This window comes from Phasianus colchicus, chromosome Z, assembly GCF_987193195.1.
Source record: "Phasianus colchicus chromosome Z, bPhaCol1.hap1.1, whole genome shotgun sequence".
Lineage (NCBI taxonomy): Eukaryota > Metazoa > Chordata > Aves > Galliformes > Phasianidae > Phasianus > Phasianus colchicus.
Window position 1 is genome coordinate 90,286,436 of NC_143476.1, and position 24,186 is coordinate 90,310,621.

The 24,186-nt window shown below is 42.1% G+C and overlaps 1 protein-coding gene across 9 annotated transcripts in view; it reads right to left on the reverse strand.

Moving 5' to 3' along the window:
• ST8SIA5 (ST8 alpha-N-acetyl-neuraminide alpha-2,8-sialyltransferase 5) overlaps positions 1 to 24,186 on the reverse strand; it is a 67,230-nt gene that overhangs the window by 37,357 nt on the left and 5,687 nt on the right. For 4 of the 9 annotated variants that reach the window (XM_090132265.1, XM_090132267.1, XM_090132266.1 and 1 more), the window contains exons 3-4: positions 23,114 to 23,293; positions 5,502 to 6,180 (exon numbers count right to left, since the gene is read on the reverse strand). In XM_090132265.1, coding sequence (XP_089988391.1) covers positions 5,502 to 5,632 — 131 coding nt within the window. In that variant the 5' untranslated portion in view covers positions 5,633 to 6,180; positions 23,114 to 23,293. Of the gene's footprint in view, positions 1 to 5,501; positions 6,181 to 6,285; positions 6,430 to 15,524; positions 15,684 to 20,886; positions 21,223 to 23,113; positions 23,294 to 24,186 lie in introns of those variants that run through there. The other 5 variants (XM_031597078.2, XM_031597079.2, XM_090132270.1 and 2 more) reach the window with 5 other exon arrangements.

A 24,186-nucleotide genomic window follows, 5' to 3' on the forward strand; every position in this document is an offset into this window, starting at 1 on the left:
TCTTATGGGAAGTGCCAAAAAACTGCTAATGATGGACTTGCTTTTTGGGTTTTCATCACAAGAACTAAAGCATAAAACTAACTAGCTGAAGAGGACATGCAAGGACAGTGACTACTTGCAAGGCCGATGGGAATGCAAAATGGATGTGAGCAGTGGAGGGCAAAGATACCTCAAGGAAATGAGAGGTTAAGTCAACAATTTGCCTGAGGGAGGCACGGACTGCTGAGCAATGAATACACTTGAATTAAAAAAACAAGGAATAAAATGAAAAAGCAATCAAGGGTAAGAATGACACACTGTGAAAATCAGAGAACACAAAGCTTTGAGCAGCAATTTCATCTGAGCATAATGCAGCAAGAGTAAGAACAAACAGAAAACCCTATCAGGTCAAAAATTAAAGACCAAGTGGCCACGACATCTTTAACAGTGGCCACAGAGGTGAGCAGCTGCCACGATGTCACTGCTGACAGGGCCACAAGGGTCAGTTTTCAGCTGGTAATAGGTCATCTGCAATCCACCACTCCAGGGCACAAAGCTTCTGCAGAGCTCCCAGCACAATTCAAATGCTATGCAAAATCTACGCAGCTGGTTTGTGGGGAACAGGGATCACCCAGTGGCCGCCGGGAAAGGGGAAAGCATCTGTGCATCACTGCAGTGCTTCACAGCACTCATGTTGAGCTCAGGAAGGAGCACAGTGTAACAAATCGGCAATAATGCAATCTGAACATGCAAAATATTGGAATAACTGACTTCCATTGCTTTAAATTACTGTCATCTGAGGAATGGACAAGCTTTGGCAATTGAGGGACTCGCTTTTCCAACCACTTGAAGGTGCAACACAACGAGGCTAGCAACAAAGCAAGTCTACAGGAAGCAGGGATTAAATTCCTGCCTAATTTCTGCATTAGAGATCGCTTCCAAGGAATCCGAGAGAGGCAGCAACATGCCTCCATGCTCTGGTACTAAAACTTTAGCCACTTGATGGTAAGATGAGGATACCAGCTTCCCAAGTTGTGGATGCCAGCTCCGTGATCCCTATCACACCTTGAAATGCTCTTGAGAAGCTCAGCTTCTCTGATCTGCTGGGCTACATCCCGTCATCTTCAGAGGACAGCCATATCTTGTGTGTGTTTTCCATACATACACATATTTGTCTATATAGCTTCAAGACTTTCACATCTCCTGAAGTTGCCTGCACTCTTCTCCTCTGAAGAAAACCAACACAACCAAGAGCTGCTCCACAAGCCTATCAAGGATTCAGCCAGATGACTCATGGGTCACATGTCATTCCACTGGGATAATATTTCTGGTTAGAAACAGTGGAGGCACAGAGATAATTAGATAAATGTGCGTTAGATAAATGAATCATGGAGTGACCTTCAGCTTGTCTTCTGGGAGAAATATTTAAATGGAAAGAAATTTGGCCCTGATATAAGGGAGATCTGATCTTGTGTTACAGCGCTCTGCAAACCACATGACTCCTTCAAGATGCAGTCCACGTTTATTCACTGTCCTTTATTTGCTCACGCTGTGCTTACGTTATCTTTCTTAAGAGGGTAAATAAAGGGGTAAATACATCTGGGAGCTCATTTGCTAAGGCTACTTCAAAAATACCAAAATGGTGGTATAAAGCTATGAGAGTCTGGTATTGATTATAAGGTACACAGACATACATAGAATGTTTTTTTTTTTTTAATCTCACTTAATAGACATAAAGCTTTCAAACAAGGCATTCTGCTGCATGGGAAGGTTTGCTTTTCCTTGCTGAGTAATTCTTTGTGTTTTCATACATGACAGACTCTACAGTAATGACTGCTTAAAGTCTTCAATATCCTTGCAAAAGTGCTCTCACACTACTCAAAAATGTTTTTAAATGGGCAGATTCACTTCTTCAGCAGGCTCTCACTCTCTGCAGAAGTCAAAAAAACAATATTTAGTGAAAATCCTGTCAAAGGAACATAGATCTCTAGCAAAGTAATATTCAGGTATTATTCTATTGATTTATCCCACGGTACAGGTTGGAAGAGGAGAACAGGGACCATTTTAGCAGTTTATACAGTACTGGCAGTTTCCGGATGTAATCCAGGGCTATTCTCTGTTGGCCAAACAAGGGCTCACAAAAAGAAGGCCAGCCCTCAGCTGAGCATCTGATCAAAGGAAAAATCAGCCAAAAGCTGAGCACTGGAGAGATAAGTTAATACAATAGCAAGCAGAGGCTCTGGCTTTAAGCAGAAGTCCACAGCATTTAACCTACTTTAACAGATCAATCCAGTGGGCTTTTAATCATCCCATTAATCCTAAAATAAAAATAATTACCCCAGAGATCTGTATTAAAGTCCCTTAATTATATCTCATTTCATCATCCTTTTTACTCGGGATAAGGAGCATCAGAGACCACAGCTTTCCGAAGTCGTGGAGCTTAACTCTCGTTCAGACTTCAGCTGCTACAGGGATGAGGCACTGCCTTTCCTGAGAGCACTGCTAAGAGATAGAAAAAAGGAAAAAGAGTAAAAAAAAAAGGTGGGCAGGACTCTGCTTTCCAATGGCACATTACAAAGCAGCAGCCAAAGGAAAAGAACAACATTTATATGGTAAGTAAAATATGCATGAAAACCTGGAAACCTGGGACAGAGAGGACTTCACCAAGTCTGGAACCCTTCTTGAACTTCTCTGAGTGGAGTTCATCTCCTGGAGATTCAATCTTGTCTGCAGCCCTACTGTCTCCATGGGCTTGGAGCATGGCCATGGGTGGATGGAGGGCCATCAGTGTCCATGGGAGCTCAAGGAGTGTTGATGGCAATGCAACCAGCCTGTTATTTACTTCATTTGGGCACAGTGCATTGCAGAGCTCACAGCCATACAGCTCATTTTTCCATCCGGCTCCCAACAAACTGTGTTTTCCACTCCCAACAAACACCACTTCATCCACACCCCTTATGGAGACCAGTCCCTAGTAATAGAATCACAGAATGATTAAGGTTGGTCTAAAACCACCAAGTCCAGCCATCAGTTGATGGAGCTGATGCAGCCCCAACTTTCTGTCCAAGCTGCCTGTTTTAGCTGCTTGGTTTCAGTCTTGCTGGACATTAGCCATTTCCACCATCTCCTTGCAGAGGAACAAGCCAGCCTTGTGTTATATTTAGGCTTAAAAGCATTGCACATTTACTGGAAGGGTATTTCAGGGCAATTTTCAGCTTTGCCTAAATACACGACGGAATTTCTTCCTGCTGCCTTGGGAAGAGGCCCAGAGGGCTGTTACTGTTGCAGAGGTTGGGATGATACCAAGCAAATGCTGTCATAAACCAAACAGCATGTTGGATCCTAGCGTGTAAATGGCTTTGGGTTTAGGCAGCGTCCCCAGGCTCCAGCTTGCCAAGAGGCTCCAAGGCTATAAATATCCCACTTCTCTACAAAGATGCTCTCCAAAACCACCACAGACCTGAAGGTGCGAGATATAATGTGCCCAAGGAACCTCATAGCTCCTAGCAGGAATTTGTGAAAGAGGAGATTGGGCACAAGTTACAGCCACTGGCAAGAAACCCAACATCAGTTACTGTAATGCACCACAGGGAAAGAAGTATCTTCATGATGATTTTATGGTAAGGACATAAGCTGATATGTAAATGACTTTTTCTGTCCTTAATAACTGGCAGCCTGAGACTGCCACATTCTGAATTGTTATTTCTGCAGCCAACAGAACTAGCACTGCCCAGTCGAAAGGACTCTGAGTGTTTTTTCCCATTGAGGAAAAAACCCGCCTGGAGATATTTTGTGTGAAAAAAGAAGGAAAAATGACAACTCATTACAAGATGGATTAAAAAGAAACAAAAAAAACCAGCAGTGTTTTGCAGTCAAAGTGACAAAATGAATGCACGATTGTTTGCCTGAGCTCCTTGGATGGCACTGCTCAAAACCAAACCTTTTCCTAGCAAATCTAGGAACTGAAGATAGCTCATTTTGCCTTCCCTGCTGGCTGTCCATAGCAGGAGAGGCTCCCAGGGCATGTGGGAGAACACAGACTAACCCCAAAAGAAAGTCTTCAGTTGTATCTTCTCACTATTTTATTTTCACTTGGCCATTTCTCATTTCCATCTCTACTTGGGAGCTATTTGTCAGCACTAATCCTCTTGCAATCACTTGCACTTAGGAAAGCCAGTTACTGGCTGCAAGGCCTACAGACAAATTGGAAAAGTGAGGCAAAATGAGACCTCACCTTGGTATCAAGAGCATCCTGGTGTATCTGATGGGTTCCTGCAGCCCCCAAGGATGGAGATTTTATACCTCCTTAGGTAGCCTTATGCTTTAGAAGTTTTCCCTTATTGTGAAACAAATCTTTTATGTTGTAATTAAAGCACGTAACTTCTTGTCACCCCATGAACTGTCACAGAAATGTAACACTGGGTTCAAGATGGTTATCATATCACCCCTCAATTTTCTCCAAGGTAAAAAAGCACAATTATTTGCTGTGCCTTCTGCAACTCTGCTTATTCTTGCTCTTTTCCTTTGGTTCCTTCCAAACTAGTTACACTTTTCTGTAAGTGAGCTGCCCAAACCATCACCCCTCACCACTGAGCAGGGCACACAAACTGCTCATGGCTAACCCACAACGCTTCTGTCCATACATATTAACACCACACTTCCTATTTCCCCCCTTGGCAAGAAATGTTTGCTGATTTGTCAGTATTTTGCTTGCTCTTGGCACTGCAAATCAGGAACCAAACGATTGATCTCTTTTTGTGAGTTACAGCCCAATTCCCATAAAAAATTCCCCAGCAGCTGCCTATTTACCTCAGAGCCCGCAAGACAAACATTCCTCGTTATAAAATCATGTAAACCATAACTCTTCAAACTAGATTTAAGCAAAATAAACTCTCCATGGGTAGAGTTTAAGCACTTGGAGATCCCCACTGGTTTTGCTGTAACACGAGCAGCACTGTTTCAGATCAAAGGCCGATGTGCTCTACAACACAGCAGCTTCAGCAGCAAATTCACGAGAATACAGTAGGGAAAAAAACAAGTGCTTTCTCTCCTGTTTGGAATACTAGCATTGCTATGTTGATTTTGAGAATGGCCTTGGCATGTTTGTGTCTAACAATGCCAAAGTTTAAGCAGTGACTGTGCTGCTTTAATTCAACCTCTGAAAGCATTTCAGCTTCAACCTACGTGGAGTGAGAAGCCTGGATAGCAGGGTCTGATCAAAATAAAAATTCAGGTGGCACAGTTACAGCTTAAGTCTAGTCTTTAATAACAGCTGAGAATTAAGAAACACCCAGGTAAAGATATCCTAAAAGCATAAGTCAGTATATGCCAATAACACAAGTCAGTACAAAATGCCTCAGGCTCTCTTATTAATAATCGAACAGACACCAGATCCGGCAGATGCCAGATACGCTCTCCCAGACCGACAAGAGGTTCATACTGCCAGCACAATGCCAGGAGGTGGTTCAGACCAGCAGAACTGGTTGGAGAAGGCAACTTTTCCACTCAGTCTCACCCCTTACCTTTTGAGATAGTTCCTCCCATAGAGGATCTGCTGCAGCAGGGTGACCACAGCGAAGGCGCAGATGAAGATGAAGAACAAAGTTCTGTTTCCCAGCAAATCCCTGCCCGACGAGGGGTCTGTGTATCCCATCCTTAACAGCTGTGGGATCTCCGTTGGTATGATTCAGTCCATGGTCACCTTCACGCTTGTTTTGCAGGGCAGCCGAGGGGAGCTCTGGGTGTCTGTTCTTGGAGCAACTCAAGGACAGGGCATCCCATTGTCTGCCCCCTCCGTGCCTCTTTGGCTGTCAGCTCTAGGACTGTGCGCAGTGCTCCCACGGTAAAGTTTCCCAGAGATTCAGACGTGGCTAACATCTAAAATCAAAGCTCTTTTAGTGCAGGCAGTGCTGTGCAAGAGGCATTCCGCTCCCACCAAGCCTCTCTCAAAAACCTGCTGCTAGCAATTACCTACTCCAATCCAATTTTCAAATTCCAGATGGGGGAAGCTGCAAATAAACCAGAAAACCGCAGCCAATGGCAAACAGAGGGCTCTGGCAGCCCGCGCTGGAAACGCATCGCCATCAGATCCTTGCTGCTTCTGCTCAGCAATCCCAGCGCAATGTGCTCGCACGGAGACGTGACCAGGGTGTGCTATTAAGGAACGAGTGCGGAGCGGTCATGAGGTTTTCGTTCAGTCCCCTGCAAAAACAACAACAGCAATCTGGTCAGCCTGGCAGGGAAGCAGTGTGTCACTGGTATTGCAGTGTTTGCATGCCAAATGCGATACTGTATTCACACACTCACTGTTTGGGCTCCTACATTTCCCCTAGTTATTCCTACAGAGCGAGCAAGGACGCTGAGCATCCCTTCAAGGACATGCTCTCAGTTCCTGCATGCTGATGTACTGGAGGCACGGAGCAGCCCTGCAGCCGCAGCACGCAGCCTGCCTCTCAGATTCACTTAAAGAGACAAATATTCTGATTGCTCTCTGCGGGGAGCAGTGCTTTTTGCAAAAGGCAAAGAACACGACCTTGCCCACAAGCATCAGAGCTGCCTGAAATCTCCCTGTCATCAGGAGGGCTCCATGCTGCTTGCAGGGAAATAATGGCACTTTTGTTGCTGATGTGAGAGCAAAGCCTACTACTCCCAGCTCTTCTTTAACAAGTTCTAATGAAAGCTTTGTAAACATCACAGCTAGGGGTTTGTTTTGCCCAAATGGCAGACAGGGAATGGGGATTTTGACAACAAAACATAGTGAAATAAACCCTTGTCTAAGGTAACAGAAAAGTCTTTGTGTGGATAAATTTTCCAACAGGTAAATCAGCGTGTGCAAAACATGCTATTAGCCAGCGGTGCAAAGCAGCAAGCAGTTGCTTCTGTTGTAACCAACAGAGGTAATAGAAGTGTTTGAGATATGAACCTGAACCTTGAGCTCCTGCGGGCAGGAGACCTTGGAATAATTCTACCCCTTCAGACTCTCTTGACTTTCAAAAAATGATTGGGTTGGAAGGGACCCTACCATGGGCTGGCTGCCCCCTACCAGTCCTTTCAAAGCTTCACACCTGCATTTATGAGCCCAGCAAAAGGCTTTAATCATCTCTTGTCCACGCAAGTACTGTGGTCATCCTTGGGCTAGGCAAAGATCAGCAGCCCAGTGCCCTGTCGCAGGAACAGATAGCCACAGGGAAAAGCAAGGACAGGGCAATGCTTCCTTGGAAATACATTTTGGTTCAGAGTCAGAAGACAATAATTATCTGGATGGGGAAATAACTGTTTTGGAACAGTTCTATTATAGTGGGAATATCACACATATGGGGGACTGTAAATTAAACAGCAGCAGTGGCTGGATTCCCTCTCACCAAACTCTCCAGTTGCAAGGTCAGATATGTTTCTTTTAATAATCAGTACATGTCAGTTCATAGAACATGAGAATATTTCCATAGAGGAACAATACCTAAGAGGAACATGCACCTTAATCCGCAGCAATAGGAAGAACAGTGTGACTACTACATAAATGCTGTGAAAGTGGATTTGCACTGGGAAGCTGAGAAATAAAGGCAGCTGTGAAGGACAAGGCACTTAATACTTTGATTTTTCAGATTTTTATGGTACCTTTGAAAATCACCCCTGAGAGATTTGTCTCAGTTGAAGAATCAGTGAGCAAAATTTGGCTACTTAGGACCTTCTGTTAGTGTGATACCACTTTTGCAGATTGTAATATCAGCTAGTTTTAGTGAAAACTTTCTGCTTTCCTTCCTCTCCATTTGAAGTGATTTGTTATTGGAACAGTGCACCAAACTCATCAAGCTATTCAGCTTGAGCTGAGCAAGGCCCAGGATGGCTGCATGCAGTCATGCAGCCTTTGATCTGTATCCTCTTACCCTTCTGCACTGCATCAGAAGATACAGCACTGAGACACCTCTGTGCAGAACCACTGCAACTCTAATGCAAGGAACAAAGCACACAGACACATACATGGAGAGGGTTTTCTGTGCCACATCTTGCAGAGATTTTATTCTTGATGTCTTCAGTGCTTCTTCTGTGCAAGCACCAAGCACACCTTTACTAAAGGGACAACGTATAGTCCTTATTTCTGAGTTGCAGTTTATTTTGAACTGAAATAAAACAGAGAAATTCACTGCTGATGGGCAGGCCCGGCTGGGAATTTTGCTAAGTATCTCTCCCTAAACCAGTCATCTGATTCAGCATTTGACTGACTGTGCATTCTCATTTCAGCTGGAAGCAAGGGCATTCGTGTGTCGGAGAGCAGGATCAGTCTTGTTGGTTATTTAAATCACAGTACGCATCACTGAATGAATATATGAAGCTCACAGGACCATACAGGTTCAGAGTAAAGCACAAGAAACACAACATTCCCCTACAGGAATGTTTCTCTCCTTGCCTGCTCAGCCACTCTCCACCCTTCTTCGTTATGCATATTAAAGAACTTCTCAGAGCAGATTATTAAGAGCTGTGTCAGGCTGTAGATCTTCCAGATCTCACTCTCCTACCCTCCTTTTTCTATAAAAGAAAGTTTCTACAATACTCATGTCAGCTGCCAGACCAGTGATTTAGCTGCGCACTGGCACACAGGTATGTGCCTGTAAGGTTCAACTAAATGTGAAACCCATAAACATGTGCTTCTCAATATTAACTCGTTTGCAAATATCAAACATGCATTTATCAGCATGACCTATTGCTTAACACAACATCTCGTCCCACCATGAATCTGTATGCCTACAACTGAGGTATTAAAGAAGCTGAAAGGATTCAGCTAAAGTGTAAATATTTATTAGGCTGGGTTGAGGCATGAGGGGGTGATGAAAGCCATGTTGGCACCAGAACTACCTTTAGAGGATGTGTCCTGGAGATAACATATGCTCTACACACTGGATATCCATTACATCATCATCAGTTTCCTTCCAACCATGTTCTCATAGACAGTAGGGGAGATCAAATCCATAGGGCTGTGATGCTCCAGAACCATAAAGGAGCTCATGGGTGGCACTTACCTATCCCTGTCAAGTCAAAACTCACATGGGGTTCACAAAACCAAACTTAAACCTTCTGGTGAATGCCTATGAAGCACTGGAGCTAGTGCCACCCATGTTAAAAGTGACAGATGATAGTTTTGATATTTCTTTATTCAGAAAATATTCCAGCTGTTAATGCAGTGAAATATTTCCTATGGTCAGAAGAACAACCACACACTGTCTAACAGTGACAACATCATCTACTGGTGACAAGCTCAATTTGTGTTGATTCCACTATTTTAAGGACCAAATTTTACACTAAAATGTTAATCTGAGATATTAATAAATCCTAAAATATGGCATACAATGTTGGATGCATTCACAGAAGCAATGACTTTGATGTCGGAATGCATTTTGCTGTGTCAGTGAATAGCACTGATCAGAACAGTAGAGTTGGACCAGCTGACTTCTCAGGGTCCCTTCCAACTTAACAACTCCATAACTCTATGTAGTGAAGATTTCTCTGAGTAATAAGCTAATCGATTCCTTCAAAAATTTTATACTACACAATTAAGACAAAGAGATCTATTTTAGGATATTATTTGGGCTTCAGAAAAGTTACCTTTGTCCTTTTATCACAGTTCTGTGCTGATTTTCCATTCAAAGTAATAAAGTATACACCTCGTGATTGAACCACCAGCTTCAGTACTCATCGACTTCTTATTTATGTGATTCCATGATTCCATGTGGTGCAGACACCGAGCCTCACCTCATTCTTCATTGAAGAACCTCCATTTTCTGACCTCATTGACACCTGTTATAATCCTCCTGCTTCCAGTGCACTCTTCTCTTCGGTCAGGCATTGGCACAGGCTGCCTAGGGAGGTGATGGAATCTTCATTCCTGGGGATGTTCCAGAACCGTGGAGATGTGGCATGTGGGGACATGGGCAGTGGGTATGGTGAGAATGGGCTGGGCTTGGGGACCTTGGGGGTGTTTTCCAACCTCAGTGATTCTGTGATTCTTCCCAGCAATGTGCTCCTTTCCATGTGCCCAAAGTTCTGCACACCTACCAGCAGCTTAGTTGGTGGTGTTGACCTTTCCCTAGGGAGCCTGTACCAGGCTATGTACCAGCCACTTCGTTTTGCTAGCTCTTTAAAAACCCGAAACTGGGAATACAGTGGGAATTAATCCACAACCCATTATTAATCCCCAACGAAGGAGTTACGACAGCATCTGGCCTACGGGATGCAGTGCCCTACAAGCTAAGATGAATGAAATGCCTTTGACAGGGAGAGACGTCCCCAGGAGATCTCTCCTCCAAGCGGAGGGAAGCACAGCTTGGCATTTAGTGATTTACAGAACATTCCCATCATCTTTATTTAAACTTCACTCTCAATCAGCATTTTTGCTTTCCTCCAGGTGTACCCAGCAGCTCCACTGGAGCTACAAGGGCTGTGGGTGGTTTCTTTGCCTGCAGCGTGGGCAGGGAGGTATGTGTGAACAGCAATGCAGTCACTTTAGAACATATGAATTGAAGCTTGAAAGGAAAAATAATAATAAATTGAACAGATTGTCAGGCTCGCTGCAATTCCCAATCAATTAAAGCTTATTTTAGCAACAGGGAAGTTTAGTTCTGAAAAGTTCTCCTGGCACTTTGATGCCTTCATGATCCTGTGCAGCTAATAAGGTCTCACTGGGAACAAATTACTTCTGGTACAGCATCCTTTGTACTGCATTTCTCATTTCTATTAAATGACAGTAAGTAGGATCCACATGAGCAAACAGCAGCATGTGAGTAAGGCTTTGGCCCTGGGTGAAGAAAAATGATGAGGCTTGGACATGTGTCTGCTGGGCTCACAGTCTACAAGAATATCCTTTGATGAATCTAAATTTAAGTTATGAGTCAGTATTTGTTATATTAAATCAAAGAAAGTATTCTGCATCAAGCAGTTGATATTTTTTAGGATGTTTTAACATTATGTCTGTCTTCTGGAACTTTTGATTTGTGACATTATTGGATGGCATTTCACAGATGTGGATGACACAGGAACTGCCAAATCAGAATTCCTTTTTTGCACTTGAAAAGATGAACCAGTGTCAGATTCACATGGAAAGGTTCATAGATTCAAAAGTCAATTAATTTATGAGGATAGACCTTCCCCGATATATGCAATGGTTTGGGATCCTTACAGTTTATGAGAGTAACTGGCAAACAAGAACAATGCTGAGAGTTCTTGTCTGTCAGAATCATAAATGTCTGCTTAATAAAGTGGTGTGGCAAAGTCAAAGAGGTTATGGAGGATAAGCCTTACAGTTACAAACTGTCTTTATGAACTGACTGAAAGTATGGTCTGAGCTTTAACAAAGAAATTGAAAGTGGAAAGGGTATCTAAAAACTAAACCACTGTTTTCTTGTTACCCCACTGTCACGTCCTACAGCAGGCTACAAGCTAAGCCATCCTTATCCTCATCCCATGGGATAACAGTCCTCACCATCATTTGCTACTTAGGAAGAGGTCTGTGCTCATCTCCACGTTCCTCCACAATTTCAGGCAGAGCCACACTGTAGGGCTGACATCCCCAAGCTGGCCTAGGGAGGCAAAGCAGCACTGTGTGAAAGCAGCAATGCTTTCAGCACTGGAAGTGTGACTTCAGCATGGTGTGGTGGAGTCATCTGCCATTTAATCCCCTCACCTTACTATCCATGCGCTGTGCAAATGAGCATCTCTATATTCCTCAGCATCTCCTCCCTCAAGCATGAGCTGGCAATTGCAGCATTCCTTGGCCTAGCATGTTTATTCCAAAAACAACAAGGAAAAACATCAGAAGCTATCCACTTATGACTTAAAGCAAAAATCACAGAATCCTAGAATGTCTTGGGTTGGAAGGGACCCCAGAGCCCACCCAGGTCCAGAGCCCCACTCAACCTGACCTCGGGCACCTCCAGGGATAGGGCATCCACAGCTTTAATCTATTCAAAAGTACCTGTATTAATTCCAGCAAAACTGACATAGGAACTCACCTTTGCTACACCCAACTGCTACTGCAAGGTGACAAAGCTGCAGAATTTCATCAAGATTTCCAGTAATGTTCTGGTCCTCTTTTTTTTTTTTTTTTCTCTCTTACAGCTACTGAAGATGATCATCAGCAAATGAATAAAACATACTTTCATGCGAATGAAACAACATGTGCCAGCTTTGCTGCCGGCATTCTGTCCACATGACTCTCTCCCTCTGCTCACCCTTCTTAGCACTTCTGTGTTAACCCTGCTTTCACAGTCCAAAGGCAGCAGGGCAGACCTTGGAGCTGGAATATTCCTTCCCTCCCCATAATATTCTAAAATGGTTTGGGGGTAGGAGAGGAAGGGAGATACATTTCCAGACAGTACAATAGTGGAAAGAAAACTGGATACTTTAAAATAGCACTTCTCTTAGAACTGAAAGAATCCTGAGTAGTGTGGGTGCCTCTTCAATGAAAGTGACGAAGGCCAAGAATGGGCCTCTGGGCAGCTTGATGGGGGAAAACCAGCTAAAGGCAGGGTTGGAATTGGGGATGCCCTAAGGTCCCTTCCAACCCAGCTACTCTATGGTTCTGTGGTCTTCAAGGTCCCTTTCAATCCAACCATTCTGCAATTCTAGGATTCCTCTGAGGACCCATGCAAAGGCTCAGAGCATCATATAGCTTCACAGCTTGCAGACAAACAGTACAAAAACATTCTCTAAAAACAACATGAGCCCTCCCAAATTGCCTCCGCTTGACTTTCGTAATCATTTACAAAGAAGTGGAAGATAAGAACAGCCTGTCTGACCTGAAGCACTAATTATCCAACATCTTATTTCCACGCCCTTCACTACTGCCTGACCTCCAGGTCCCTCCATGGGGATAGCAGGGAACAACAACAGGAATATAAAATGAAAAGATACCCATGCTTGAATCATTTGACCCAGAGTTGAAATCAGGGAGTACAATCAGGGAAGCTAAGGATTCTGAAGAGAACCTGCTCTGTTTTTCAGCTTACATCTCACCCTTTCATCATCTCATTTGTCTGCGAAACAAACACCACTGCTATGGCAATAATAATGCAGCTTGCTGGGGCCACAGCTCGTGATACAATGCTTTGTTTGCTGTGAACACTTAAATTGCCCACAAAAGACATCTCTGCTTGCTGCACCATCTGAAAGCTAGTGGAAAAAGCCTAGAACAACAAGCAATTAATGATTAGGTAAATGCCAGATTTCCCTGATACAGGGCATACTTGGCCCAGTATTTTCTATTTGTACATTCCTCCATAAGGTTGAATCACCAGGCAAATTCTGCATTACTGCTTAATCAGAAACAAAATCAGTACATGCTTAACATAATGGGAGGCAATCTTGATTTTCAAAGGCGGAAGCAGAATCTAAATCACTGCATTAACAATATGGACTGTTTGGTTTTTTTTGTTGTTGTTGGTGGTGTTGCTGTGGAATTTAACCTGTGAAGTGGCTGTACACTGCACAGAAACCTTCAATCCAGAAACTGAGCAAGAGCTCTTCAGCTCCCAGAGATATCTCAGAGCAGTGCTGGGAAGCATCCAGTATCAGAAGGGACTAATGTGTAGAAGAGGTATTTCAAGGTTTATTATTTTTTTTTTCCATTTGCCATCACGCCAGATAAAAAAGGCATTAACTAATTATTTTAATTGAACTTCTTTGTGCTGTTTCCCATGAGAGCTGCACTGCAGCTGCCTCAGCTCCATCCCAGCTGGCTGGGGGATGGGAAATCAGTACAAAATGTTGTTTTCCCCAGAGCAAGACTTACTGCTACAGCTGCCTCTCTAGAGATGGGAAACTATTGGAAACAGGTGCACTGTACGTAACATCGCCTGCTTTGAACCTAAGGAACTCAAGGAGGACAGCTTACCTCAAATCCATGGAAAGAAAATACTTTTTTTTTTTTTTTTTTTTTTTTTTAATTGCAGAAGGGAACACACATTGATTGCCTTTAAAACAAACAAATACCCTGGTAGGGCTGATGCTTTAAAAATGTATATAAAGATTTCCAGTGAGAAATCTATGAATTTCTGACGGCAAAATATGCCAGCTTTCAGAGCAGTTCTGATCTTGCAGGCAATGAATCATCTCCAACAAGTCTGAGATCACTGATGGAAAAATATGCACTAGGAACGGAGTGGGGGAAAGCACCCAATTAATCAAGGAGAACTGGCAGCAAGTATAGAAGAGGTATATTTCTCCTCAGGAGACTTTTAGTTCAGAGTTTGAATTTTTGCTTGGCTCCAAGGGATGCAACTATGTCTTCCCTGCTCCCTTCCCTGCTCCTGACCTTCTCAAAGGGTCTGATATCTCTAACCCCATAGGTTCTGACTTTACTTGGGCTCCGTCTTTTATAGAAGCTTGATGACAAGTGAGAAAGAAGTAATTGGGATCTACTGCTACTAAAGTTCTGGGTTTTTTTCCTGCTGACAACCCCATGTGAAAGCTGAGCTATGCTGGTTCTATGGGAATGGAGCTGGGATCATGGATTCTCAAAGCTGACCAGACTGCTCCTCAGAGCATCCCTGGTAACCCCATAAAGGCATTACTGGGGATATGCTGGGAGACGGAATCTTTCCCTTCACATTTAAAAATTGATAGCTGAAAAGTGGATTTCACTCCTTCTCCATGCCTGACAATAGGGAGTTAATTTTTCCCTTGTGTTATTTTAGCTCCATTTCTGAACGTACAACAGATGTGCCCAGAGCTCAGCAAAGAAGCTTTGGGAAATGTTTCTGTTTTTTCACTAAACAAATTCTGACAAGTCGAACATCCCATGTACAACAGCTCTCTACTCCTCTCTGCCCTCTGCCTCACAGCCCAGGGATGCTGTCATGGGCTTCTTCTCCTCCCTGCACATTTTCTGCAGTCACAGCCTGGTCCATGCAGTGTTACTGCCACATATCACCCCAGGGCAACACAGCATCCACGTCTCTGGAAGAGACTAAATTATACCATTTTGAGTATGGAAAGAGTTTGGGGCTTTTTTTTCTTTTTTTTTCTCTTTTTTTTTTTTTTTGACTCTCCTATATCTGTATAGTTGTCTAATGCAAGCACAGCACCTGGTCAAAGAGGTCCTAATTAAATAAGAAAACATCACATTTTCAAAATTTTGCAACAAGGTGTTTCAGATTAGAATATTTTATGGAAATGTTCACCGCCTGCTAGGACAAAAAGGTTTTAATGTCTGAAGACAGCATGAAGCATTCCAAGCATTCAACCTGCTGCTAACAGCAGAAAAAGCAAACTTGCTGTGCTCCCAGCCACCTGCCTATGCTGCTGCAAAGCTCCTGGACTTCAGGGCATTAGCTTTTGCACAGATGTGTGGTCCATACCAGAGAGGTAATCCAGCTTAGAATAAACCCAGCAGAAAAAAAATTTAAAGGTTAGTTTTCACGTGGATCATCTTCCTCACTCAGACACACCATACCAGCAGCTGCTTCCAGAAACCAGGAGAGGGGACACTTGGCAGGAAAGAGGGAGAAGCGGGGGTGAGAAGTACAAGTTCTTGGCAGCCAAGAGCCTATTTACCTTACCTGGAAAGCAGTGGAGAGGGATGAGCATAATGACATAGCTGAGCTGGGCTCTGGTGGATATGGTGTGGCTGCTCTTGAACAGTGATGTGCAAAAATGCAACAGCAATACTATAAAGCCCCAGGCATCTCTCCCAGATTTTCCTGGCCGCTAGTCCCACAAAAGGCTGCTAATGGCATCTGACTGCTTTCTTTTTTGCTCCTACCACACAAGGTCATCCTGAAGGGCACACATTCCTCTATAGCTTACAGAGTGAGATTTAGACAAAATAACAACCTTCGGTTCTCAAAATGATAATAAACTAACAGGGTGTGTATTTTATAGAGCCATGGACTGAAAGGGAACAAATCTTCGTAAAGCAAGGATCTCTGATAATAAATGAAATAGCATTTAGTGAGAGTTATCACAGGTTATTAAGATTTATTCCCTTCTCAGCAGAGATAACAGACACATTCATGGATTGATTTGAAAGGACCTTACACAGCAACTCAGAGCCACTGACTTTAACTACTGCCCAGGTGTCATATCAGAAGGTAACAGATCTGAGTCAGGCAAGTTTGCTATTCTGTGCAAGAACAAAAATTGGACTAAGCCAGAAAGAGAAAAGCAAGAGTCTATCTATCTCGGTGTATCACTGTCTGCTGTCCTGCAGGAGAAGCCCCTGCTGAAGCCTCCTGCTTTGCACAGGGAAAGCTGAGGGAGCCATGAGGGTGATGTGGAAGTCAGAGGCACAAGAACACAGAACCACACATCCTATGGATTTGCTCCAACATAGGGCTGGGATAGAAACAGTGACTCAGCTCTGCCCAGATCTCCTAAGAACACACTGGCTGTGCCCAGATCTCCTAAGAAAACATTTTAAAATACTTAAATATTCACTTTCTTATTAAAGGCTAGTGAATCTCCAGAGGGAAAACCAAACAGCTTGCAGCAAGTCTCACTTTTTAAGTCAAATATAATTTTTCATAAGGCCTGCAGTCAGGAGAAGATCCGAATCACATACTGAATCCAACCTTTATTGATACATAGGAAGGCAACGTGGTTGGGAGCCAAATTTGATATGAAAAAACAGAATTGAACTGAGCATTTCATTCCTGATTAATTACAGATGATTGTTGTAGGATAGTAGATCTGAGGATTAAAGTATTATGCAGGCTGAAAACAGGACAACACATCCCTAATATCACTTTGTGTCATTTAATATTCTGTACACTCTTAAGATGTCTTCTTAGGTCTTCATTCACTAGTGGAAACCTCCACCTTAGTTCTGGTTAATGCAAAGGTTTACTCACTCTTCTATAAGATTCTGCCTGCAGCTCTGCTTGAACATATTTTCTCATTTGTACTCTTCAAATGCTGCCTTAATCGTTTCCCTGGGAACAAACGAACATCCCACACATAGAACAAGGGTAATACCATCCCTGCTTCTTCTTTATATGGATAATTCTTAACACAGAATAGTAGCACAGTGTCCATTCACTCAACTACTTTAAGTGCAAATAACAATCCACAGTATCAAATAGGTTTATGAATAAAAAAATGCATAAAAATGTGGGTATATCCTAAAGTTCATGATTCAAATGACCTCTTTTTTAATAAGGCTTGATGCCCTTAGCAGAGATTCACCTGGAGAAAGCTCTGTCCCCACGCTATGGCATCCAGAAATAGTGCCTTGCTCAAGACCCCATAAAGTAGTCTTGGCCCAGCAACTTACACAACACCTAACAGGGATTAAAACCAAAGTGTAGATGATGGCATCATCCATCCAATTGCCTTCCTTCCTGTTCTGTTTTCATCTCATTGAGTTTCAAAAAACATTCTAGCTATTACTGGTAGGGAGAGGAAAAAGAAAAATAGGATCCTTTCATGTTATTATTGGTGTTTAAAACTTCATTGTCTACTGCAGGAAAGGAGAGGTATCAAGCTGAAGAAGCGTTATGGAATTAATGCTGAGCACAGAGGAACAAACCAGGAGCACCAATACTGGCCAGCACTCTTTGAGTAGATAATGGAAACTAGGATCAAAGTGACACATCTACTCAGCTTCAACTAGCTAAGCTGGGATTGAGGTTGTATGAATATTTCAAGAAATTCACATATATATATGTAATTTGAAATTTTACAAAACTTTAGTAATATGTCTCAGAGTGGATTTTCTTCCCTGTCTTGTCTACCTGCAGCGCTGCCAAAAATAAATCAATAGTAAAAAAAAGATAACATAAGAAATAATTAAAGTGTCCCAGAAAACTTAATGAATCTTAAGGTTTTAAACACCAGCAATTTGCTTTCATTCCCAACTCAAACCATTTTTCTCCTTGCAAAATGAAAAGCACTGTGTACGGGATTAATTTATCTAATTATTTCTTGTTCTGTTCTAACTTTAAAGAGATATGACCATGTTAGAAGCAGCACTGCTAGGAGGTTTGCAGAGCTCAAAGTGTTTTGCAAAAAAACAATATTTCTGCTTTTGTAAGTAGTTTTAATTTCAAAGCACAGGACACTGAAGTTTCTGGATTTACTGACACAGACAGTATAGCAAGAGTCTGTGTCTAAGCATAGACACTTCCTGCAGAACAGAGTGTGGAGGAAATAGATGTCTACAGTATAGAGGGGACAGATGTCTATAAGAGGGAATAGATGCCTACAGGAATTCGAGCCCTTTCTGATATTGGTATTTTTATTAGCTGTGAACTGGAAAGTGTACTCATTTCAGTTGCAGGGTTAAGAAATACCTCATGCTCAAGAATATCTATTAACTATAGTCACATTTCCAGAAGTTAATATCCATTGAACTGGAGTTTCTTTATGTGCATGTGGTTGTCTTTAAGCAAGTAAATATAAACAATGACATCCACTACAACTTGCTTTTCTTCTTAGAACAGACTGTTGCACCCTAGAAATGTCAAAAAATGCATGACTCAAGCAAGAATTGAATACTGATAAATAGAAGTTAATTACTAGAATACTGAAATATATATTTGAATTCAAGCATTAAAAATAATGAAAGACCAAAATTAACTACAAAATAAGCTTGATTGAAAAATAAGAAACTGCTCTAAAAAAAAAAAAAGTGATAACAGCTGATAGTTTAGGAATAACAAAATGCTGAAAGCATGCCAAGATCACAAGGAAGACACAGTGAACCAACAAGGATCATTACACACAATTTTTCCATGTGTAATCACTCACAGGGCATTGAAAAAATCATCAGCCAAAGAGAACTGCTAACAGAACACAGAACCTACATGCCAAAAACAGACAGGCAGCTATTTCCTGCTCAAATCTTGAATATATATAACTGAGTTCACAAGTCAGGACTGATGATTTGCCCAGTGTTTAGTCCAAAAAGAGGCATTTTGTTAGAATGACATAAGCAGCTAAGAATGCAGAAGTGCTGCATTAAAGCATAAAGACAGCAGGGTCAGATTGCACTTCAGTTCTTGGAAAGGAGAACTAAGAACTCCTCAGTGGGTCCACGTTCCTCCTGTTAGACCCAGGAAATTACAAATTGCTTTTTAAGTAAAAGCTGGCATGAAAAGGTGCTAGAGGTAATATTAGCAAGATTCTGAGTAAAATTCCCAGAATTCAATAGGAAGGGGCTGTTCTGAGTAAATTCTATAGCAGTTCTGTCTCAGGAACCAGTGCTGTACACCAAATCTCAGGGCAGCTGGACTGCAGCTCCAAAAGCTGATAGATTTACAACTTATAGTTGTCCCTTCATACATATATGGCTCCCAGTATTTTCCGGAGTAAATCATGTCTATCAGGTAAAGAGCAAAGGCAAATTCTGATTCCTCCAGTTTTCTCACTTCCCCCGATAGGAAAACACTGTTGTTTTTTAGTATCTTGGAAGCATACTCTTGTGCCTAAGGTACGAAGCAGGCTTCTAAGAATAAGTTAACGTTACAGTAAGCAGGCAAAATAAGAGCCAAGAATAAAACCACACAGCAAAAGCAGATGTTCTCTTTGCACAACTTGTAACAGTTTAAATCTGGAGGAAGACAACAATGATGGTCAAAAACACCCATAGCCTTTAAACACCTGAGATCTGTCAAAAGCTGCAGTCATTTAGTGCTCCAAATGAAGCTGCAGTGGGACACTGATGATGCATTATCCCTCTGTAGAACAATTAACTGTAACTCCTGGAGCTGCATATGTGGTTTCTGTGCTCCCACAGGAACACCTCACTATTCTTTTTTTTGCTCATGAAACAAGTGCAAAGACAAACATTTTATTTCTTGAGGTTTAGCTGGGAAGTCCAGGCCCAGCTAAACCTTGGCATCCACTTTTTTCTCTTCCCTGTGGCTTTTCATTGGTATTAAAAACTGTGCATGCAATAACAGCAAGCAATGTCAGAGAGTTTCAGTGCAGCCAGCAGCCTCCTGGATGTGGCAGAAAGATTCATGACTGTAATCTCTCAGCTAGCTGTTACTAGATCCTAAATAACAGATTTGCATAGAAACAGGAAATAAGACCTCAAATTTCTTTCTGCAAGGGCAGAGCAGGGATTACATTTATAATGTCACGCTGCTAAAATATAGCTTCATCTCCTCTCCCATTCCCTCCCACACACTGGAGCATTTACACTATTTGTTGTAATGGGGTCCTGTATGACCTGCAGCCCCAGCACTGCCCCGATTGCTCATCCATGAAACTCATGCTCAGAGAACAACTGATTGGATTAACTTGGCATCATCTGCAAAGTGTTCCAGTGCTATTGAGCACAAAAACACCCTGCAGCCCTCCAGGAGTCAAGTTGAGACAAATCACACCTGAGTCAGATATAGCAGGACTTAATTTGACTTCTATCTGTGCACACTTCTTCGCATAGCCAGTTCCCATTATGATCTCTCTTTATTTTCTACTTTATGATTTCACACCATTCTCCTAGCACACAAAAATATTATTATTGAGGAACTCAAAAACTTTTGGCTACTGCATTCAGTGCAGATGTTAACAGAGCATATCTAAAGGATGAAACTGAATGTACATGAAACTCAGTATCCAACTGCCAGTCATTTTTGCTCTTCCATAGCATGCATGCATCTCCCAGAGGCCCTCACCTCTGAATTCTTTTCTAGCATAGAAACGTATTTTATTTTAAACAAACAAACAAACAAACAAACAAAACCCCACCATTTGAAAACTAATTTTTTTGTTTGAAACTTTTTTTTTTTTTTTAAACAAAGCTCCTAGCATAGTTCACCACATACATAGATTTGCTCTAAAGTTTTGCACAAACAAATCAGAACTGTGCCGTAGCCAAACAGCAAACACAAGCAGCAATAAATAAATCCAGGACAGCAGCAGCCAAATGCTCTCCAATCCAACTTCCCCTTATTTATACTGTGATTATTTATTTACCTGCTGCACGTGTTGTGGCTGCCCTCCTATTATGCCAGTGTTCCTTTTCTCTCTGTTTCTCTCCTGTTAATCGTGGACTCCTTCTCAGCTTTGAGCCGCTGCTGTTCCACTCTCCCACCTCCTATAAGCACCATCCTAGATCCAGCCCTCACCTCTGCATCACAGTAGCTTCCACCAATGCTAGGTTTCAGCCTCCTGATGTCAAGTTTCAGCCCAGCCCAGCCCAGGGAACCCACCCCCTGCCTGATCTCGAGCATTCTGTTTTTTTTATTCACTCTGTGCTCTATATCCAATTTCTTTTGCAGCTTTTATGTCTGATGTGACAAAAAAATCAGCTGTTTGTGCTGGGGGAAGACTCTTTCTTGCACTAAATCTTTGTCTTTGTTGGAAACAGCTCCTCTGGTTGCTCTAATGGGTTGGAAATCCCCTGGAGTCAATTTCCAAGAAATTTTAATATTAAGCTAAAAGTAAGAAGCATTTAATCTGTCTTTAAAAAAGTATATTTCTCGTGAAATGTGAGCAAAATTCTAACTCTACAGTTCTCAAAAAATGCGACTTTTATAGGTAGGAAAAAAAAAAAGGAAAAAAAGGAAAGGAAAAGAAGGGGGGAAAAAAAAAATAAAAGGCAGAACAGCTCCTTCCTGCATAATTTTGAGTTCAACACTTAATCTAACAATTGATCCTGCAGACTTTCTCACGAGTAGCTTGACTCAAGCACTGACCTATCTGGAGCCATTCACATGAGTACAGGCAAAACAAAGCATGTTAAATTTGCAGAATTGGACTGCTGAATTAATAGTTAATTGAGGGCAGCACTGCCTGCTCCTGTTTGTCTAACACAGCACAACACAGCTTTCTGCTCCTGCTAAAAGCCTCCAGGTAGATCTGCAGTAAGGCTGAAAAACAGCAGACTGTTGGTGACATTTGAAGCACTGTCCCTGCCTCATCAACGCTCCATCACATTTCACACCTCAAATCACCTCTGAAGTTCTAAAGCTGGATAAACGCACAAGCCTTGAATATAAGACAATGGGTGAGAAGATCCATTGCAGGACTTCTCCATCCCTATTATGATTTGCAGCCCCTATAATTCTGTCAGAGCTTATCTATCAGTTTATCTAACATTCCCACTTCACAAGTACATTCCCCACTCACATTGCCACCAAATATGGGCTCTCAGAAAAATTAATTACCTCTACCATACTCCAACATTTCTATCACTAGATTGAATTTTTCACACCAGATATGTTTATAGGAATCCCACAGATAAAAGGAAATTGGAGGGATAAAAACATTTCTTTGCTGCCTCAGCATGCATTTGATGAAGAGAAGTGAGTGGGTGTAAGGAGCTCCCAGTGTTCTGAGCCCCACAATAAACTCACCTGAGAATTCTACAGCTTATGGGAAGGTTTCTCAAAATACATATTGTGGAAGAACTGTTTTTTGCAGGGGGGCAGAACCGTAAAGGTTTGCTACCTGCATTTCACCTTTTCCTTTCCCTCCTTATTGTGTCTACACTTTAAGAAATATGACTTTATCTTTCCATTTCCACCGTCACCAGGTAACAGAGGGGCAGCAGGAGATGGGTAGAAGGGATCATATAATCCTTAAGGCAGCATTTCTGATTTTCCAGAATTCTATATTCCCTCTCAGAAACATCAGTAAAAAGGAAAAGGGAGAAAGTTGTTTTCATCAGGTAGAGGATCAAGAGGAAACAGTAAGTTCAGACTCAGTATCTCAAGAATGATTATTCACAGAGAGCTGGCTCACAGAGAAGAAAAGAAATTTAAAAGACATCAATGTTGAGAATACTGTAGAAATGCTTTATGGGCTACTAAGGAGATGTGGTGCATGGGTGCATGGACAATATGAGATCCTACTATTTCCAAGGGACACTGTTGTCACTATAATAGTGTGTCACTATAATAGTGTTGCTATTAGAAAACCATGATGATGATGCCTTCTTTTGTTCTGGTTGTGGAGCAGTACTCTGACCACAAATAAAAAATAAAAAGACAAAATTCAACAGAATTACACACTCAGTTCATGTTAATAGAGTGTGCTCCTGCAAGGAAAACAAGGTGAAGCTGCCATTTTACAATTAATTAATGTCACAAACGACATTCGTATAAACATGGCCAACTTGCGCTCCTCCACATTTGTGAAGTAAGAAGTATTTTGTGCATCATAAGGTCACAACAATGATGATGATGCCCTGCTCACTCACCCAGTACATGCAGGTATCAGCAGGGTAGGTAATCTGCCAAATGCGCTGCATGCCAGCTCACATCAGGATGATGCTCACAAGGCACTGCCTGGATGCACAGCCCGGATTCTACTGCAATATCTGCAATATTTATTTTGCTTGTACTGTGTGTGACTTTGAGTTTGTTTGCACTTACAGCTTCTGTAAAAACAGAAAAAAAATAAGGTTAAAAAAAAAAAAAAGGGAAAACATGCAATAAATAAGGTGAATGAAAAAAAAAGAAAAGAAAAAAAAGAAAGAGGTGCAGCTCAGGAACATTGTGGACAGCTCTGTATCTCAGCTCTGTGCCCATACATTTGTCCACACATTCCTTTCTGCCACAGTGCAGAAAAGCACAGCTTGAGATTGCTAACTATTCAGACAACACCAAGGAGGAAGGCTGCAATGTACAGACACCTTCAGTGGTATAAGTCTAAGAGGATTTTTAAAAAGGACTGGACAATGCAAATGATGCTCAGGGACATGATTTAGCAGAGGGTTGTTAGGGTAGTATGGTTAAGTTGCAGTTGGACTTGATGATCTTTAAGGTCTTTTCCAACCTGAGCTATTCTATGGTTCTGTGATTCTACACCCACTGTTATGTTAGAGATAATAGCTCTAGAGATAATAATGATATGTTTTAGCAGACATAAGGCCCCCTCCAGCTTCAGAACAGAAGCAGTCATTAAGCAGCTTATGATTACAGATGAATTTCCCCGCATGGTCTTCTTGATTCAAAACTACCAAGCACCATAGAGCCATGTCTTTTTCCTCAGAAGCCACAAATTCTATAATTCTATCAGGGCCTGGGAGATGTGAAGCTCTCCATGTTGTCCCAAACATGCATGACCAAACTCAACAGAGCAGGTAGAACTTGGGAACTTGGGTTTTGTTAACACTCCTACAGCACAATGCCCTGAAGAACACATTGAGAAAGCTAAATAATATATTCTGAATGTGGTATTTCCCATGCGAAGATCAGAAGGAAGCCCTGATACCAAACCAACTGCAGCTTAGCATTACTGCAAGGGCACAAGAGCTGGCTGAGAACCAGC